Source organism: Pyrgilauda ruficollis, unplaced genomic scaffold, assembly GCF_017590135.1.
Source record: "Pyrgilauda ruficollis isolate IOZ18807 unplaced genomic scaffold, ASM1759013v1 scaffold22, whole genome shotgun sequence".
In the NCBI taxonomy this organism is placed as follows: domain Eukaryota; kingdom Metazoa; phylum Chordata; class Aves; order Passeriformes; family Passeridae; genus Pyrgilauda; species Pyrgilauda ruficollis.
Genome location: NW_024521428.1, coordinates 4,415,159 through 4,436,518, shown reverse-complemented (window position 1 = coordinate 4,436,518; position 21,360 = coordinate 4,415,159). Strand labels below are relative to the sequence as shown.

The 21,360-nt window shown below is 35.2% G+C and overlaps 1 protein-coding gene across 1 annotated transcript; it reads right to left on the bottom strand.

The window, feature by feature from the left end:
• Positions 1–7,235: 7,235 nt before the first annotated feature.
• On the bottom strand, positions 7,236–21,148 carry TSGA10 (testis specific 10). The gene is given in 19 exon segments (XM_041468413.1): positions 7,236–7,299; positions 8,105–8,159; positions 8,162–8,205; positions 8,528–8,728; positions 12,154–12,250; positions 12,253–12,327; positions 12,883–12,970; positions 12,973–13,005; positions 14,075–14,079; positions 14,953–15,068; positions 16,322–16,348; positions 16,350–16,376; positions 16,378–16,463; positions 18,661–18,738; positions 18,931–19,110; positions 19,467–19,536; positions 19,538–19,620; positions 19,850–20,016; positions 21,136–21,148. Coding segments are annotated over 19 exon segments (1,509 nt in total).
• Positions 21,149–21,360: the final 212 nt, after the last annotated feature.

Sequence of the window (21,360 nt, the reverse complement as noted above, 5' to 3'; positions counted from 1 at the left end):
GTGGAGGTTGCTTGTTTCTTAGGGCACTGATAAGGGAGGCAGAAATGAAAATGGAAAGCTGGTGCACACTGACTCAGTCTTAAAATGAAAAATAATTTCAATGCTACTTCCAGAACAATCACTGTGGGTCAAAAAAGAAATTCAATTATAGGTTTTATTTCTGCCAAGTAGCATTGTTTTAAAAATATTCATGCTATACTGGCAAAAGTGATTTTATAAAATATTTCTATGTGCAGGAAAGACATACCCTCATGTAAAGCAAATCTGAGAAGTACATTGTTCTCTTGCTCGGTTGCACTGCAGCTCTGACAACAAAGCCGTTTTCTGCTTTGTGTACTCTATATAATTGCTTGGGTGTAGGCTGCATTTAAGATTAAAATGTTTGTTCTTCTCCCACCTCAGGAAATAAAAGCACCAAAAATACAACATAGATGAGAAGCACAAGATAGGAAACTTAAAACTAAGTTTAGACTTTTGTATCTGCTGAAATAAATTATTAAACTGCTTCATGTATTTTAATAAAAATCAAATGTGGGACAGCCTAGAGAAAAATCAAATTACAGTATATCAGAGAGTCAGGTAAAAAAAAATCCATTGGAAGGGAACATAATTTCAGGCCATACCTTTACACATAATGTTTTAATTACAAACCAATATTGTTTTTTTCAAAGTTTATTAATAAAAAATCTGAGCCTTGTCATGAAATAAAGTTGTGTTTTGATATATTCCATTCAAGTGGATTCATATGAAAATTTTATCCATCTTATCAAGCTCTTTTTCTTCTGTTTGGAAAGTGTCCGAAATGTAAAACTAACTGAAATATCTTTCCACGTGTTCAGATAACAGTGCATGTTAATACCACGAAGCTATGTATGATTCATTCATCTTCATTTCACTTACTCCCTCTGCTGGGAATTAGCGCGAAAGTTCAGTGGATCAGAGGAAAGATCATTAAGAGTGCAACATACATTAAAAAGCCTCTTTTGCTTAAAAGATCACACTTCTTTACAGACCCTCCATTCTGTATCAATAAATCAATTTGCATTTCTTGTTGCAGGGCTATTCATCCCAAAATTATGAGGAAGGAGAAGCTAATGCAAATTAACTAGTTAAATAAGGAATATATTTAAGTTCTTATGCATTCTACTGTATCATTGTAACTGCCAATGTCAAAGATTAATAAATATAGAAAAGCAACTGAGTAACAGAACTACTAAACTATACCTGATGCTGATAGCCATGTTGCTAATAATCCACTGCCTACACTGACACCAACAGGACTATTTGTTTCAAGAAGAAAGGGGGTAGAAGGGGATAGAACAAAAAATTCAGTTGTAGTATTACCAAACACTACCCCGTATGGTGAACATTTTTTCTGCTCAAAGACTAAAACCACTTCCTTTAACACTGACAGCAGAATTTTAACTCTGATTACATGTTGCTAAAGTTCAAGCTTTATTAGTGACTGAAAAGAAGAAAAAGAATGATGACAGTGGTCAACAAAGGGAGACCAACAGATGTCATATTGTAATGGAGATACCACTCTGTATCCATACATCCTTCTTGTCTAGTATGCAGAAAAGATAATAAGGAGGAGGATACCAGAGATACTGAATTCTTTCTCCTACAATCCCTGTAAACCAGTTATGCTCAAGTGAAATACTTCTACTGAGTACTGGGGACAGTTTCCATTGCCACAGGTAATAAAACTTGATGAGAAACAACTCTATAACCAATGGCTAAAAATTATCATGAATATTACAAATACTATAGGTTTCTTTGTTATGCAAACCACATGATTTTAGGTCATAACAGTATAGCTGAATTTAAAATACTCTTATTTTTTATAAAACCATAAATTGTATTTACAGGCTTGCCTATGTAAAAATATTGTGGTAAGAGGCAATTTAAATATATGTATAAAAATCAAGTATAGTGTTGTTCATAGTCGCAAATAAGTGCCACAAATGCAAATGATAAATAGATTTTTTTTGTGTACATCTCATTCCAATCAAAATATTGTAACTAAGCAATGACAAGAAAATCACAAGTAACCCATATCATAAAGAAATAGATACTATCACAAAGTGTGTAACACATTTCAAGCTGGGCATATACAACAGTAATTCCTGGGTATTGAAAAAATTAAGATGTACTACAGATTAGAGCGTTTACAACCAAAAGTAAAGAACTGTAAAAACTCTGAGCTCATTATTGGCCTTTAATATTCAGTCATGGTCTGAAGGTTTTTAGAATATACTATTGAGGCAGTGCATACAATTCCCAACCAACAAACACTGGCTATTACTACAGACATTGCTAACAAGCAAATTTATTGTCAAATAAAGTATATTGTTTGCAAACTTCAGCAAATTCAATTTTTTTCAATTTTTTCTTTCTTTCAGTTTCTGACTTAGATCAGACATAGGGGGATTGCCACTGCTGTGATCCTGCTCTCTGAATATATTCACTTGAATGTGTTTTTTTTCTTAATCATCAAAAATTATGCAGCAATTAATTGCTGTTGGAAGTCACTTGAAGTCTGTATGTATTCACCACTGACAAAAGTTCCTTTGGCTCCAATCCATGATATTGTAATCCCCTTGTAATTTTCCTGCAAAAAATTAAAGTTTTCATTTCCAAAACATTTTTTTAAGAAAGGCTAACCCTAATAAAAAGGCTATCACTTTACCAGAGTACTCAAGAACAAGCAGATTTATTACATCTTGATATTCATAATCTCATATTCCTTTATTCCGCTTTCCATAAGAGAAGAGTTTTTAAGTCCAAATTGCTTAAGAATCTTCTGCTTTTACTTTTTAGGTGAGAACCTAGCCCCTCTTTACTGACTTCTTTATTATGTTACATGGAAAAGCATCATCATTGCAACTAAAGAATTACATCTTAGGACATGGTCCTCTGCACAGCATATCCACTCCCAAAAAGAACTCCTTTTATCTGTACTAAGTTTATCTAATATCTGCTTCTCACCTTCTAGATGATAGGGTATTAGTTTTATAGATCAAGATCACATATCTCAAACTGTTTTGTGAGCATCTTCTAGGAAAAAAAAAATCAATACGACAGTATGATTGCAAAACAACAAATTTCTTTCTCATCTCCCAGCATAATGAAAGGATCATCTTCTCTCATCTGGAAAAAGTGTACAATATGCCTTTTAATAACTGCATAATTGTTCTATCATTATGTCTGCTCCTACGGTCTTTATTTATTACTTGCAAGCAGTCCCATTAACACTGGTGATTGCTGATCTGACTTCTGTGGCTGTCTGCCAAATAAGGAATGAAGAACCAGAACCTCCAAATTCAAATCAGCTCACCTGTACTGAAAAATATTGTTACTCTTGTGGAAGATAATCCTAAAATTTATGTTGCACATATATATCTATACTTTAATTTTTAAAAAATATTATTCATGAAACTATTTTTAGAGGCTTTTTAAAGCCACCTGATCCTAAAAAGCAACACAGTTGCTTTATTTCAGTATTAAGAGCATTCATATGGGTTATGCTGTCTTTAATTTTTACTCAGACATGTATGTTAATGTTGAGCAGTCAGTTTATCACAAAAAAACCCCTCATATAACAGAATATATGTGCAAGTTTATGCTTAATCCATTATTGTGACTGACATGCCTTTGCTTGCAAGAATAAACCAGAGACCTAGTAAGTTTTTTTTATGAAGATAGCAAAAAGGATTAATCTAGGTGTGGATTCTGAAAGCACTTTGAGGAAACCTCCTAGACTCTTTAACAGTCAATCCAGATAATTTGACAGATTAGATTTTATTGTATAAAAATGTCATAGCATATTTGATGTGTAAGGCAAGCTTTGGACTCCTATCACCTAAGAAAATCAGACAGAAAAGGTCTTTCCCACCAGGTCTGCAACACAAACTGCAGGACACATTCTTTTCACTTCATTGGAGCAAGGACTCTGGTACAATAAATACATAGAGAAAGATGGAATAATAAGAAAAAGTTACTGTCCAATTTACTGATATCACATCCTCCGTAGAATGAAAAGGTGACTGTCTGTCTCATCTCCCATCACAGACTGTCTGCTGAAATAGCAGCTGGAGAGAAGGAAGGGCATTAATTGTGATTCCAACACTACTGTCTCATTATACTTCATGTATACTGCAGAGTCACACATTAGCTGTGGAAGAAGCCTCTCCAGTTTCTAGCAGTTGTTTCTACAATACCCTTTTCAATCCGTGGCGACTTCTCTTAAAGTGGCTGAAAAATGAGATGTCCTCTCCAGGAAGACCCTCCTGGAACAGTAGTACACTACCTAACAGGAAATAACACCTAGATCATATTTCATCAATTCCCCAAATACCTATTTCAAAAGTCTTAATTATGTGATTCTGATGATTATTATACCCAAATATTTGCATTAATATTCTTGCTTTTACTCTCAGGCAATATTCTACATTTGTTTTTATTTTGTTATGGTCTCAATGAATTTTCTAAATCTTTCTAGAGTTAGCTGAGAGGGAAATGATCATTCATAGATATTTTGTACCTTTCTACCATTTCACCTCATTCTTGATTGACACTCTGAGTTCTTGACATAAAATTTATCAAGAACTTTAGTACTGTCGACATTAAAGCAAATATGCAAATCAAATGTAAATTATTTATACAAAGCAGACATTTCCAGGTTCAGATCTCTGCTCTATTTTAGGACAGCCTTTTCTAACAGGCTATTTCATTCATCCCTGTATCACTACACTACACAAAACTGATAAATTCTTTCAATTTAAGCTTTTAAAATGTAGCACAGTGTGCTAATGTTTCAGTTATTATTGCATTTTTTTTAAATGAAAACAATCCCCAACCATTTAGCATAAACAAGTAACTAAGTAGTTTTCAAGGGAACTGAGCAACCTGGTCTAGTGGAAGGTTAGAACTAGATGGTCTTTAATGTCCCTTCCAACCCAAATCATTCTAGAATTCCAGGATTCTGTAAGTCTGAAACAACTTTAGGTCTTCCCATGTAGCAAAAAATAAAAGTATAACAAGGACTTGGATGAGGAAAAAAGGTTATGAATTATGTTAGTTATTACATATGAATTATATATCTTGAATTCTCAAAAATGGAAAATAACCAAACACAAAAATTGAGTTCATTGCCATGCAAAAGCTACATAGATTTAATTAAGAAAAAGCTTAAAACAGTCTGAAAATTTTAAACCTGGCTCACTTACTTCATTTTTAAACTCATTGTACCCTAGTCATGTGCCAAAGTCATGTAAGGCCAACCAGGATAAAAAAAGCCCAAATCAAATCAAAACAGAACACCAAGCAAAAATCCCCCACTAAACCAGAAAAAAAAAATTAAAAATAAAAAAATAAAAAGGAACATCAAGCAAGATAGGAATTGAATTCCTAATCTAGCTTGAAGATTAGTCTTCATTTGTTATTTAGCCAGAAGTTTACTTCTTAGAATGGAATTTTATCACCCTGTAAAGGGAGTAATGCAAATAGAAAAAGCACCATAATTGTAAGTATCACTGTGGTGACTACATGGATTGTTTCCTCTTCTCTTTGTAAGTATCAAAAATAGAAGAAATTGTTATGGTAATTAAAAGTAAATGAAACTGTTCCAAGTGACACAATGTTTCTTTCAAGATATTTAAGAGCTACACTGTACTCAGATGAAGGAGGAGTAGACACAATTCTATCAGAGGAATGAAGACTCCCTGAACTTTCTACCAAGGATTGGCAGTAGCTAAAAAATAATTGTCGTGCACAGCTGTGTTTTCTTCCTAAGGGCACCAGAACCAGCTCGCTGACCCGAGGAAACTTGCCTCATATTATTGGGAGCCATTTTTAATACTTAGAGAAGCCTTTGATAGCAAAGATTAGTCAAGTGCCAAAGGAAATAATCTTAGTGAACAAATTAAACTTGGAAGCACATAATCATCTCAAAAGCAAGTCATGAACTGAGACTTCTTCCCCCTCCACTGGCAATATTTTTTTTATGCATGCTGTCAGCTTCTAAATTTTATTTTCAAAGGAAATGTAGTTTTCATCAAATACTTATCTGAAAGACAGATCAGTGAGTCTCTTTGTATTATTCCCTTACTGAGATTTATTTCTATGTATCCATTGTCTCAATTTTCCCTGAAAGACAGAAGATATCCATGGTAACTGCAGGTTTAAAACTAAAAACTGTAAACATTTCCACGGAGGAAGAGCCTAATTTTATGGTTATTCAAAAGTAAGTACAGTGCTGCTTGTGGTATTCCTGTGCTGTTTGAGTTGGCAAGGCCAGTGGACTAGAGTCTACTGAAGTGCCTGAAATTGATGGATATTTAAGAGATGCTGGAATCCCCAAAGGGAAAGTTGCAAAGTCCAGCCACTTTGAGTGCAAGAGATGGGGCCTGGATATTAGATCAATCCATAACTCCTGCTTCTGGCTGTATGGGAAGGAAGTATGTGGGACTGGATAATCCATTGGAAAGTTTTGAAGGTACATACTTCTCTGGGATCCTGGTTTCAGTCTGTCAGTTGTTTACGTTAAGGAGAATCTAGTCTGTGTTGGATTGGGAAGCTACAAGGTAGGGTGGCTACAACAACCCCGGGTTTCAGTGCGGCTCAGCCATTACCACAGACCTACCTGTGGAGTGGACCACTGAAGCAGGTCACTAAAGCCTGCTGGGGAATGATCACATTCAGCACTGGCTCAGGGAGCTGGATCTAGGGACAATAAAAGGACTTGCTCTAGCAACAGCAGTCCAGCAAGCCCAGCAATCCCTGTGCTTGGTCACCACAGCCAGGAGAGGACAATAATTAAAACCTGTTGTTTCCATGGGAGTCCAAACTGTTTCTGCAGTCAGAGAGATGGGAGGGATGGGGAGGTGCTTTTCCTGGCTGGTAAAGAAAAAGCCAGCTTGATGGATTCAAGCCTCCTGGTATCACTGTTTTGGTGCCTATTCAAGGTCTGACAATGCTGGCACTTCCTAATTTCAGGCATTATTTCATTCTGCACCAAGGCAGTAAATAAGTAGAACTAGTCCAACCACTGTTATAAAAAGGATAGCACATACCCACTTCTTCAAACTAACAACAAACCAGTCACTACTCACAGCTGTTGCTTCCATTAGGTACTAACATGATAGTATTAATGATAGTATTTTTCTTATATGGCAAATTTTCTGGTTTTCACTTGCCAGTGACAGAAAAATACTTTGGCTCTGAGAAGCTGCTTAATTTCTTCCCATGAAGAAGATGATCTTCCCAGAGATGTCCTCTTCAGACCCCTCGTCCTTACTTATGAGAGAACAGAATATCAACAATTTACTAGTTAAATGATACACCTCATTCTCAGACCTGTGCTATAATCACATCACTCTGCTTCTTTTAGCTCGCTCTTTTACGTATCCAAAATAATACCCAAAACTGTAATATTTTATCCTCAATACACCCATGAAATAGAGAAGTATTGTTTTTTCAAAGATAAGAAAACTATCTTATCTTTGTAAGACACCAAGACTACACAGAAAAATTAATTCATGAAGTAGGACAGAGACCATTCTCTGGTGCTATGGCCAAATCATGTGAAATAGGTCCTACATATGGTTAAACTATCTTCTTGCAAAAATTAAAAATATATCTATTTGTTATTCTGCCATTTGGGAACCACCCACAGCACTTCAAGTAGTACCTGGGAAAATGGGGGTTGGTACAGGCAAAAATCATTCCAGAGGTGCAGAGAACTAGTAGGCTATAAAGCACCTGCATCAAGACAGTATCAGTACAAAAGAGTGAAGAGAGAGGAGTATCTTCAGAAAAGTGATCCACCTGATCCTAAACCAGGCTATTCCAGAGGGCAGTTAATCTCACTGTCTCATTCTGTTGGCTACACATGCAACCTACATAACTAATTTAGACAGCACATATAATGGCTAAACAGACTAAATTTAGTGACATGAATAGTCTCCAAACACATAGGAGATGTACAGCAGTGCAAACTCAAACTTCGTTGTTTATCTGACTAATTAGCCTAAGTCTTAGTACTATACTGTATTTCACCCCAATTAGCTGCAGGAAGCACAATACAAAAACATATACTTGCCTATCAAAGTGCTCAGTCCCCAGCTGTGTTTTGGTGATATCCAGTTCTGACTCTGAGCTGCTCTGTTTCTGAGGTGAGTAAAATCTTGATTCTACACAGCACTGTGAAGTCCATACACATTAATTAGATAGCAACAGTAATTCTCCAAGCATGTAGCCACATGCAATTATTCAAAATCAAAAGGGCAGCTGTGCTATGCAAATGAGATTGTGAACATTTTTTGGAGGAAAATATAACACTATGAAGAAGAGTCTATTAGGGTTTAACTGAGCAATTCAAAGCAGGTTCTTGGTATGTTCTGCTATTAATATAGTCAAGGCACATTGGCCATTTGAAAATGCAGCTAGATATAAAACCACCTCTGTTTAAATACTCTTGGAAATAATGAAAAAAATTGCAATACTCCTCTGGTCATTTACTCACAGATTATTTTCTACTAAAGCAAGCTGTTCCATGTGAAACTGAGTTTCAGTGACTTTCTCTTGGTTTGCTCTCTGTGACTGAAATTCCTTCTCACAGTTGGATACAAGTGAAGATTCCAGGTTTTTCATAGATGCCTTTTCATTTCCCAGTTGTTTTCTCAGCAGCTCTGTTTCAGAATGGTTTGATGCACACTTGTTCTGCCGATAAACAAAGATTTTAAAGTTTCAGGTGTATGTCTATCAAGCTTACTGGCATTCTATTGGACAGAGAAAACTGCCTGTTTCAATCTTAGTATAAGTAAACTCGATGCTATTTTCACTTCATCTTTTCATACATGCATTATAGTCTCACTGAGTCTGGGGTGCTGCAACACTTTTATCTGTATTTTACTCAAGCCTAGTTTACATTAAGCACAACAATGCTCAGTTTTTTTTTCTTTTACCAAACTAAACTGAAAGGTTTCTTAATTCTGAAAGATCCCATTTTCTATGTCACTCAAAAATCTAGTTCATTTGCAGAGAAACAATTTTGATATTCTACATTTGTATTTCAGAAAAAAAAGAATACTGAAAACTGTAGACAGAAGAAGATCTAGGAAAATAAACAGTATCAGAAACATTAAAAGAACAATATTATTCAGAATCAGGTTTACTTTCCTCTTCTGAATATAAATATGCTGCAATCTAATAATGCAGATTCTGTGCTGTATAAAGTAAGAGCCTTATCTGAAGGTTGTACATGGCCAATGAAAGACTACTGGTTGAAAGATACAGAAAAATTAGTGAGAATTTCCCAATGTCTGACTTTTCTCCAACTCTCCAACTGCATTTCTGCAGTTTTCTTTCCTGAAACTGTTGCTGTTCTCCATAGTCCCAGCAATCCCCTTCACAGAAGGATCCAGGGAGGCTTAGCCATATCATAAAAGTTTCAGATAAATGTCATATGCTGGAACTCTTCCATTTCAAAAGAATCATAGAGGATTTCACAAGGATACAAAAGACATCACACACATTTGGCTGGAATACATAACCAACTGGCAAACAGCAGCTTTACCCACTGTGCTTCCAATAGGCATAAAGGTTTAAAGAGACTGCTGGAAGCCTATGAAGAACAAGAAATTGTCTCAGCTGGAGCAGAGGATGGACAGGTCACTAATACAATCATGCTGAAAATACCTGAATAATCTGAGTATGTATGAACAACTTTTCAAAGTTTATCCAAGCTGAATTTTTTAAAATGTGTGTATCACACATTAATTTCATAGTTTTTGTAAAAATCAAGGTCAACAAAAACTGATTTCTAAGGGAAATTAAGAAAATATTAAAGATACTGATGCTTCCTAAATTAGTCAATCATTTTAAAGTCCACACCAAGTTTCATTGCTAATAAACTGCTCCATCTATTCTGCTTACCTAGTGACTAGATGTAAAATCCAAGATATAATTTTTGAAAACAACAGTAATTTTAAGCCCTGACTACTTTTCATAGTAAAGCCCTGCAAAGCAGGGAAGCAGTGTCCTTTTTAAAATGTGTTCAACTACATGCCCTTTGAGGAGTAAGTCCCTTAGAAATGCCAAATTAAACATTTAAAAATTTTAAAAAGTGATCATTCATGATCCTAAAGTATATTTGGATCCCTTAAGTGTAGTATTAACATAAACTTATTTTTCTAATATATTTCACATACCCTTTCTACCTTCTCTGCTGTGGAAATTAAATGCTACTTTAATTGTTCTTTGATTGCATCTACTTTAATGCAAAGTTCTGGTGTAAAATTTGGTGTAAATGTGACATTTTCAAGTACAGAGACTCTCTCCTGATGCATGTTTTGAGGCCCTCTGCCCATTTTCACAAGAGAGTTGCTTAAGGCAGAAATAGGAGACTTGTATGCTGCTTCTGTTGTTAAATGCTACAGTAAAGCAACATAAAGTTCTACTAAAAAAAAAAAAATAAAACAGCTTCCAAAATCCTACAAAATATATCTATGTAATTGGAGCAGATTTTAAGAGGTTGCAGTAATTTATTCTACAGTAAACTTTAAAGTTATTTCTTTAAATAACTCCTGTATATAAAAATTAGAAGAGTTCTTGCTTCTGACAGCAAAATTATCTTCTGGCGTTTTAAACTCTATTACTAGAATTCTACTCCTTTTGCACAGTTAATAAGGTTGAAAATTCTGCCATGGACTGCATTTTATTTTCAGATGAGAGCCTCTTATTTTAGCAATAAAATTTGGGTTTGTATGTGGATGATCTCTGAATACTGAGATTCTGACAGTCATATTTATACTGCTGTCACCATTAAATTCAGGCATGACTAAGAGATCACATTAAAGTGGATTCCACAAGGCAGCAGAAGCAGGTCTGACTAAAAGCATTAAGAATTTTGTACATTTCAAATTAGCATGACCTAGGTTTTTCCTTTTTAAAAAATGCATGTACTTTGCCCAGTGATATTCCTGGTCAGCCACTTTCAACTCCTTAAGTTTCAGTGTGTGGCAGAATGAGTGTGGGAGGTTAACACAGCAAAGTGAGAGGTAAGGCACTGTGATTTGCTTGAAGGATTTACTAGGAATTACATACAAAGAGATTATTTTAAAGGAGCACATCACATTAATTCCAGCTCTGTCTCACCAAAAAAAAAAAAAAAAAAAAAAAAAAAAAAAAAAAAAGCACAAGGAACACAGAACACTGCCGAGCACATTAAGATTTTTGAATACAAACTTCTGTGGTTTAGATCCGTGCCTTGCATGTAACTGTATGAACTGGAATATGACATTTGGAATTGACCCAGTATGTTGACATAGTGCTCATGAAGAGGCCTGTTTATTCCTGTGCTTAATAGCAGGCATGTGGGAAGGAATTAGAAGGATGAAATGTCTGCTGGTTTCAGGCTTGTTGGACAAACTGGACCCGTGTACCAGTTTTATTATATCTTCAAGGAATGCCAAAATCTGCTACAACACCTCCCTGTGCTGTTTTGCTATTGCTGTGTTCTCATCCACTTTATGAACTGCAACAGTTTGGTTCCTCTAGAGTACCTAATGCTCTTGAGTAGTCCTCAGCAGTTTATGTGATGTTCAGGAAGCACAGATGATCTGCAACAAAAATTGGAGAGCCCCCAAACCATATTTATATGCTCACAATGTAATTCCAAAGCCAAGCTATGAGTTTTATTTTAAGTTCTTCAGATTTTCAAGTGGGAAGAGGCTCTTTGGGACATCTAAAGCAGTAAAAAGTAGGCTACAAGCTCAAAGCAAGAAGAGCAGAGACAGGAACGTGACAGGTGACAAAGTACTTGATATGATTCAGGTATGCTGAGTTGATTTGTGTATGACTATGCCTTCAGGGATTTCAAAACATGAGAGCATTTAATTTTTTTGTTTTCCTTTGATCAGGGATTTCAAAACATGAGAGCATTTAATTTTTTTGTTTTCCTTGATTTTTTTTTTTTAAGATTTTTTCCCAAGCGTGAAAAATTGGAATTCTAATCATATTATTATATAAAGTAAAATGCATACAGTTCATGGTGAAAAGTCTCCCTGAAATAGAAGTGGCATTAAACATAATTTTAAAATATTACCAGACCATTTCAAGGGTGAACTATGAAAAGAATGACTTCAACTCAATTGCTCCATCTGTGTTTTAAGGGACTCTGTTTTCCCTTTCCAACTGTGGCTCTCAGACTGCACTGATCACTGCCAGTCTAAAAGGAAAAGCCTCTTTCTGCTTCATGGCATTTTGCTTCCCAACTTTCTCCTTGTTCACAGGCTTTGTGATAAGAGCTCACAGTTCTCTCTCCTAACACATAAAGCTTATTTATTTAATAATTTACAGTAAGCTCCAAAAAATAGGGATATTTATAGATCTACAGATATGGTATTGCATATACTCTTTCCACTGAAAATTCTGCCATTTAGTGAAAACATTGAGAGACTTCTCAAGAACCAGAGTTTTGTCCAAGATGAGTACATTTTAATGATCAATAGATCTGTTAAGAATGGGTAGGTTAACATTAGACATACAAAGTATAGCAATATAGTGCAGTAATACTCCTTTTTACTTTAATCCCATAAAGCAATAAAGATAAAAGTATTCCAAGTCTCTGTATTATTCCCTGTCTGAATTTTCAAGTTTAATAACCACACACGTGTGTGTATATATATATATATATAAAACCATAATGAAATATTCTACATTAATTCTGTACTGCAAAAACAGCCATGAAAATGTGTCCAAACTACTAAAACCAAATTAAGGGAATGCAAATGAGTTTTGGTTAGGAAGGAAATTCTTCTATGGAGATATCTAAAAATTTCATTTTTAGTTAAAAACCAACAGTTTTAATTTGTATACTCACTTTAGACTTCAGCACATTCTTCAGCCTCAAAATATCTCTGTTTGAATCCTGGGCTTTCAACTTCATATCATCAAGCTCAGTTTGGTACTTTGGTACTTTGCTAGTTTTTTATATAGTACCTATGAAGAATGTTTTTTCCCTAAGATTTAAGTATACTGCTTGTACCTTAAAAAAAAAAAAAAAAAAAAAAGGATTAGTGTGTATTTAATGTCTATGGTTTTATTAATTAGTTTTAAAAGGTTATGTGAAATGTACATTATGTGTATTTTTATAAACCAAATTTTTCATTTGTGATTTTTTTTTTTACTTATAAATAATACGAAATCTTCTTAGAAAGAATAAAAATGTCTGCAAAGGAATGCAGCAGTTAAAAAAGAAAAAAAAAAAGATGGTTTATTTAGCAGCTAGATTGTCATAAACCAGCCTGTCCCATTTAACAAGCAGAGCTCAATCAGTTCCATTCTCTTTTTACATTAGTTTTTTAAAAGCCTATATTTTTAAAAGTAGAAGACAGATAAATTAAGTAATTTAATTATTACAGAATTTCTTGCATCCTAATTAATCAAGTGGGTATCTCCCAATCAGGAGAAATAAAGCCACAACTATTAGGAGAACAGACACAGAACTTCTGAGAATTATTGCTTGAGAAAGTGAACAGAAAAAGAAAAAAGAGCTGCAGAAAGGCTGTCTTGAACTGCACAGTTCAGAAATTTATTCTGTGCAAAATTGCTAGAACTCAGCTGCAAGAACTGGGGGAAGGTGAGGTAGTTTGGGGAAGGCTCTGTGGAGAAAGCCCATTCGTGTTGCAAAAAGGCTGTGAGTTACTGAGTTACTGAGAAAGGTGTTCTGGAAACTTTCCAGTAAACCCAAGCAAAGAAATGATAATACTTTAAATACTTGGAGTATCACCTCAATTAATGGAAGGGCCTGGAGAAACCAATACATATTCCAGAAGAAATCATACTAAAAAGTACTTCATCCTATTATACTAAGATTTTTTTCTTTCCAACTGCTTCTACAGGCATCCAGGTATTGCAAAGAAAACTGAAGCTTTCAAAAGTAGCTGGGAGCATCAGGAAGCTGCATTTTGTACCAGCTAACATAATCCTTAAAAAGTGTGATTCCAGGAGAAGGTGAAGAAGGGATTCCTGGTGAACCTTTGGCAGTCAAAGCCACTACCACCCTCACCTTTTCTAGGAGGGCACTTAAGAGAAAAAATGAGTATGTTTGGGAGAAAAGTTATTTAGAATGCAAGTGGTCTCACCTAAATTTTGGTCTCACCTAAGAATTAAACACCTGATCTAAAGCCATTAGCTATACTACCTCTAGAATGAAGGGAGAGAGGTCAAATTAATAATTTTAAAAACTGGGGTGGCATGAATCTCCTGGAGGACTTTTCTTCACTTAAAAGGGACCCTTAATGACTTCAAAGCTCTATATACCTGACATCAGGTACAGTTAATTTGCTCCTTTAAAACTGAGTAGCACTTCTAGAGGAAGAGAAACTCAAGTGAGCAGTAGAGCAAGTGCACAGATCAAGTATCAGAAAACCCAAATGAAGGCAAGAAGTTGAAGAAAAAGAAGAAAACCCACATCATCCACAAAAGTGATTAACTCCTACAGGTATTAAGCTAAATTTCTAGCTGCCTGGAAAACATATCAGTGGAGGAGTATTATGTGTGCATGAGATGACACTTGAAATATTTTAACTACTTTCAGTAGGAACCGCACAGAGATAAAATATACAGTGGATAATGTAAGGCTGTATTATAACCCACCATTTCAAGTATCTTCTTTCCAAAAGTAGCTCTTGAAGGAACATCAATACAGTATGTGTTGTCACTGAAACTTACACTTGCCAGAGCTCTGTCACGTAATTTTAAAATGCAAAAACCTTTCAATAATGAAAGAAAACAAGAGTTTTGCATTCAAAATGTTAAAAGTTTCAGAAGTATATTTATTTGCCTTCAATGCCTTTTCTTTCAACCTATTAAAAAAAAAGATGACTGCAGAATATGAAAATTAGCCTATTGAATTTTATTATGAAAATTGAATCTGTCACTCACCAGCTTTTTCGTCTAAATGCATAATTTTCTCTTGGTTAAGTTGCATTTCAAGTTTTTACTTCACAAGTCTTCACTGAATCTCTGAAAGACTCAGTTTTGTCTTTTCAGTCAATAAAATGGAAAAGCAGAAGTATTAAACATGAGAATTCAAACACTGATTTTTTTTTTCTTTTAGAAAGTTCACTAAAATTGCAAAAGATATCAAAAATTGAGATTTTTCTGTCTATTTTAGACTGTTTGGAATATTTTATTAATGTTAACTTTAATCTCAGTATATTAAATTCTGAATAATTGTGTAAAGAATACAGAAAAGTAAAAAAAATTCTTTGCAACAGGTGATTATAAGAAAGTCACAAAAATAATTATAATAAAAACCATCCCCTGGGACATCCATTGGAATGCCTGACTTGTTTCAAGTTATAAGCAAGTGATCTGTTCAAATGTAACAATATTAATGATTCTCACACTGTTCAAGAAACTGAAAAGAATCATCAGTTTGGTTTGGGGGTGTAAAGAAAAAGATCTTTCAGTAGCAGCACCTAGTTTTCAACAATTCAATAGTGTTCATAAATCTGACAATTTATTATAAAGCAGCACTCACTGACATATGTTTTATTCCCTAAAGGCTTTGATCAAGTCTAGTCCCACTATGCTTCTGAACATGACTGGGAACTCCAGTTGAGCAGCAGACAATAAGCCCTACACAAAGATTCAGTTTTACTTCCCCTCATGAAAAGGCTCCAAGAGTAAGAAATGGATCTTTAAAACTAACAATACAACATTCACTAGTTTACACATTTGCCTGTTTTTATTTTAAAAAAAATCAAAATAAAATTATTCATATTATATTTACCAAAACCCATCAATCCCTGTAGCTTCTAATAGAAAGCTCCTAACTCTAAATTAAATGAATTTTACTTTTTCACTGAAGGTGGTTTCCACCATATCATCATATCAATAAGACAAGAACATTTACATATAAATAAGCAATGAGGAAAACAATTTCATTCCAAAATGAATGATGGCTCATAATCAACTTTCATAAATTCCTTTCCCTTTGAGCCTTATAAAAGTTACAAAAACCAGTGAACACAGGTGCGGCAGCAGCTCTCTGGCTATAGAGAGCAGCACACAGCTTTCCCAGCTTTCTGGCAAAGGCTGTGAGAAGATCAGAGAAAAGAATGAGAAAGAATTCTTATCTTCACTTGCTGCACCTGTTGTTGTGAACATGTGGAATGTGTTATGGAGATTTGTTTACCAAAGGGTGGTTTCTTAATTAGCCAATGGTGATGGTGTTTAGATTGGAGGACCAATTAGGTCCAGGCTGATGTTACTAGTCAAATTAAAGCAATTACATACTTCTACTTACCTAAGAGAAGCATATTCAGCTTCCTGTCAACTCAGTTTCAGAATCCAGTACTTGTCAATCTTTTCATTTCAGTGTCCAGAGAATCAATGGTGTCTTTCATCAGTGCCACTTTAGACATCTGTTCTAACTGTTCACTATCTAACTATAAATATAATCAAACACTAACAGCTAACAAACAAAAAAAAATAGCTGATTTATAGAATTTATTTCAATTTTTACTCTGTTTTTAGCACAAATCTTTTGCTGAAGTAGAAATGTCCAAGTATCTCATTTACTCAACTATCAGTTTCCTGAAGATAGTTGGCAAACACCTGAAATGTGACTTTCACATCCTTTGAAGGTAAATCAATTTCCCATCTTTTAGATCTCTGGGAATATTTTCATTTATTCATATAAATTGCCCAAGGGCAAATATGTTTGTCATTGATCAACATTAAAAGTAAAATAACATAGAAGAAAACATTATTATGAGTGTATGAAGGGAAAAATCATGGTTTGGGACACAACATGACCAATAATGGCTTTAGCCCTCTATTAAGTTACGTGCCTATGCCAATAACCAGGTAGAGAAATCACTGTAAAACACTTGCATAAAGCACTATGTAACCAAGTTACCACCATGAGACCTTCAGGTCTGTAGCTAAAACAAAGAACAGATCCAAAACCTCTTGCACAGACTCCAGCAAAGCTGGTCTGAAATCTTCAGTCTAAAGAAACCCCTATCTTTTTATTAAAATACTTACACTTAACGTTCAAAGGACTGTCCTTTCTAAATGATTTGAAATGCATCTTTTAAAGTACAAAAATTCTCACAAAAATACTCTCCTCCTTTACCAAATTTTTCAGTACTAATTTCTGTACAATCCGAATTTCTGTGTTACTATAATCAAAGGTCAGGCCTCTAAAGAGCAAGTCAGTAAGCCTCTGCTATACAATAGCTTCTTCAAGACTAGTGCCATAAATTTCATGTTGATGTATTGCTCTCAAAGGGTACCAAAAGAACTGAAGAAATAAGATGATGTACCTAAAACAGGGCTCCCTACACGTCATATGTAGGCGTGTAATTAAAGTTAATTTACTACTCAGAGCCATTTCAGCCTACAGTGTATTCTTCATATCAGATGCACTCCATTTAATATTATAAACTGTGGTATTATATTTATAAGCTTGGTAGGAGCTTTAGAAGGCTGAGGCAGAGAAAGAAGATAAACCAGAATTTATAACCTTAAGATCTAGAAGAAAGATATACTGCAGAAAGCATGGTTAATTTATTTAAAAATCAAGTTCTACCAAGACTGTAAGTAAATTTAGGATTTATATTCATTATCTTAATGTTTCCATTTTCTATTTTAGTGCCATTTGTTAGCAAACAATTGTACACACAAGTAACCATATTAAAAACTATTTGCTAAAAGAGTGCAATTACGTTTAGCTTTGAAGCATCAGATCTTAGTAATACATAGTCATAAGATAATTCACATTTGAATGGACTCCAGGTCTCTAGTCTAAACGCCTGCTCAAAGCAGAGCCATCTCTGAGGTCAGGCTGCTCAGGGCTTTGTCCAGGCCAGTCTTGAAAATCTCCAGGGCTGGGGACTGCTCGACTGCCCTCATGAGAAGCAAGTATTGCCTTGTATTCAGCCTGAACCCTTCTGGCTTCAATGGATGCCCATTGTTGTTCGTCTTTCCACCAAGCACGGCAGTAAAAAGCCTGTTAATGACTCCTTGATATCAAACCTACTGGCAGGTAGGACTTATGTCCCTCTTAAGCCACTTCTACTCCAGGTGAAACATGCCTATCCTCACCTGGATATAAGATCATTGCAGGGAACACTGTCAAAGTTTGGTACAGTCTTAAAATCACAGGATCATAGAATGGTTTTAGTTGGAGGGGACTTTAAATAGCATCTTGTTCCATGCCCCCTGCAATGGACAGGGACACCTTCCATCACATCAGGTTGTTGAGTGCTCCATCCAGACTGGTCTTGAACACTTTCAGGGATCGGGCATCCACAACTTCCCTGGGCAACCTTTTCCAGGGCCTCACCACCATCTCAGTCTGTAGGAGAGGTGCTCCAGCCCATTCTGGTCATCTTCATGGCCTCCTCTGGACTTACTCCAACAGGTCCATGTCATCATTATGTTGGAGACCCCAGAGCTAACACAGTTCTCCAGGTGGCACCTTACCAGAGCGGAGTAGAGGGGAAAGAGTCTTGGTAAATAACATGCACTGCTCTCAGCCTGTTGTTTCCTGATAGCAGACTGGCTGGTGCTGCAGGATTAACCAGGAGCATCACCTGTATTATATTTTCAATTCCATAAACAATTACTTTCCCTTACATTGTGAATAGTCATTTAAAGCTCTTCAATTCTCTGTTCCAAATGAGCCTTTTCATTAAACGCAGCTTCTTGGGGAATCTGTATCAAATAACAGCAACAACAAAATCCCACATAAAACAAGTCTCAACTCACCACAGACTTGTAAAGCAATTAATTCTTTTCTTCAGGACCAGAAGAGAAATTCTTAGCAACTGTAATTACACTGCTAGGTAGTTTCCAGTTTAAATAACCTGTGGGGTGGGGCTGAGGTGGGGTGGGACAGAATCAAACCTGTAACTGCTCCCTGAGGCCACCCCGTTCTGTAGGCATCCTTTGGCAATCTGACAGTGCTGTATTCCTTTCTATCTCCATGTGTCTTAATACAGCTTGAGCTGTCACAGGAGTGATGCTTTTAGGGGTCCTGGGGCATTTTATAGCTTCCTGACAGAGCTGGGAAATCTCCTCCTGTGCCTGTTTTTAAAAACAGTAGAATAACAGAAACATGGAATAGATAATCAATATATTACTGGGTCCTGTGGCTGGTAAAGTAGATCATCCCAGAAACTGCGTAATATCGAAGATGAAGTAAGCATTTGTGCACATATTCTTTGATTCAGGAAAGCATTTTTAACTCAAGACAGCACTTACAAACTTGTATTGAACTGACAGATTCAAATCACAGAATTTCCATAAGTTTTAAAAAAATATTTTTTAAACAAATACTTTGCATTCTTTCTTTTTTTCTTTCATATGAAGCCAAAAAAATATATTTTTCATGCACATTACCTTGCTATTTCAATTAATCACACAAATATAAATAAAATTACCTGTTCATAAAGACTGAGAATTTTTTCTCTCTCAGCTGTTAAAACTTTGAAGTTACCCTGAATTTCTGCCATGACATTCATTTATTTTCCATGTTGACTCAAGTTCTTCACATTCTTTCAATATTTGCAAGATTTCTGGATCAGCAACCACCCCCTTAAAAAATATGGTGATATAGTGTTAAAGCAGAGAAACAAAACTTGAAACACTTTCTTATTATATCTGGTTAGAAAACTTCTATTATTGGCCCATTCCCATTTTATGCATCCTTCTGTTTACAATTAACTAGCTGTTCTTCCTGGTAGTTATAGCTTTAGTAGTTTAATATGAGATATAGTCTAAAAATATATATTCCTCCTCTTCCAAATTGACTTCCCAAACTCACGTGGATGGATGATTTTTTTTTTATACTGCCACAAGTAGAGATTTACTGAGGACTTGAGAATGTGTTTCTTAATACCTTCAACAAATTCTCAGTCTCACATTTATGGCAGTCTCTGTCCTTTTCCAGTGACTAAATAAAGGTGTCAAGCCTTGAAGGTGATCCGCTTGCTTTATTTCATGTCCTCTTTGTAACATAACCTGCATTAGCATAAATGAGAGAATGCATGCACTGAAATAAAACTTTTGTAATTACTGATACTTCAGTGTAAAATGGATAAATACACTCTTCAAAATGAAGATGAAGCAGATATCTAATTAAAATAAATATCCATATAATACTTTAAAGTAACTTCTGAATGTCTGTATTTTTTCTTTTTTGTTATATTGCAAATATGCCTGAATGTCCTTCTAATATGTATCCAACAAGAAAGAAAGGGACACAAAAGCTAAATGTTAAATAACTTGAAATATCTCTGTTCAAAACTAAGGGTAGATTTGTACTGGAATATTTAATGAATTTTTAAATATGATAGAAAATAGGCCACCATGTTTGTTTAAGGTCCATGAGAGGTGAATTTTTGCAATGGAAATAATATGCAAGTAAGTATTGTTGAAATCCAGAAAGTCACGTAAGAGCCTAAAACAGATTCTGAAGATAAACTGCAATTCTGAAATTCAAAATTGCACATCAAATCTCATTTGTTTAAGAGTAAATTAATGTAATTTTGAGTCACTGCAAAGAGTAATTTCTAGAAAGTGATTCCTACAATTGATTTTGGCATTCACACTAAAATTAATCATGTCCTAGGAGTACCTCTGATGATAAAGATAGCCTCGATATCTATTACAATCATTCATATATATATATATATATATATATATGTCACTGATGACATATCATGTAGATTAGGTGAATCTCATCCAAATATACTGTTCTCTCTGAAAGAGGAACTCCCAAGTTGTGCAGTTATATGCATTTCCCTAGTCCTAGGAAAGGGAACAGATCACAGCAATCAAGCAATTGGCACCTTCAGTACCTTACTGAACACTGAGGACTCAAATTTAGGATTTACACACAGTATTTGCTCACTCACAATAATACTTTTAGCAAATAGTGAGAGCACTTTTTGGAAAACATGAGAATATTTATATATCCTAAAATATATACTTAGACTACGCTTGCCATATAGTGGTAAGAATTCACTGCTGTGACACATTTCACCACTGATTTGAAAAGAAATATGGAAGACCCAGGGAAATACAGGCCAGTAACTTTTGCCTCGGTACCTGTCAAGATCATGGAGCAGATCCCCCTGGAAACTATCCTATGGCACACAGAAAATAAGGGGTAATTAGTGGCAGACAACATGATTTCACCATGGCAAATCATGCCTGACAAATTTGGTGGCCTTCTGCAAGGGGGTTACAGCAGCAGTTAAGAGTGGTGAGGAAAAAGCAACTGCTATCATCTACCTGGGCTTGTGCAAGGCATTTGACACTGTCCTGCACAAC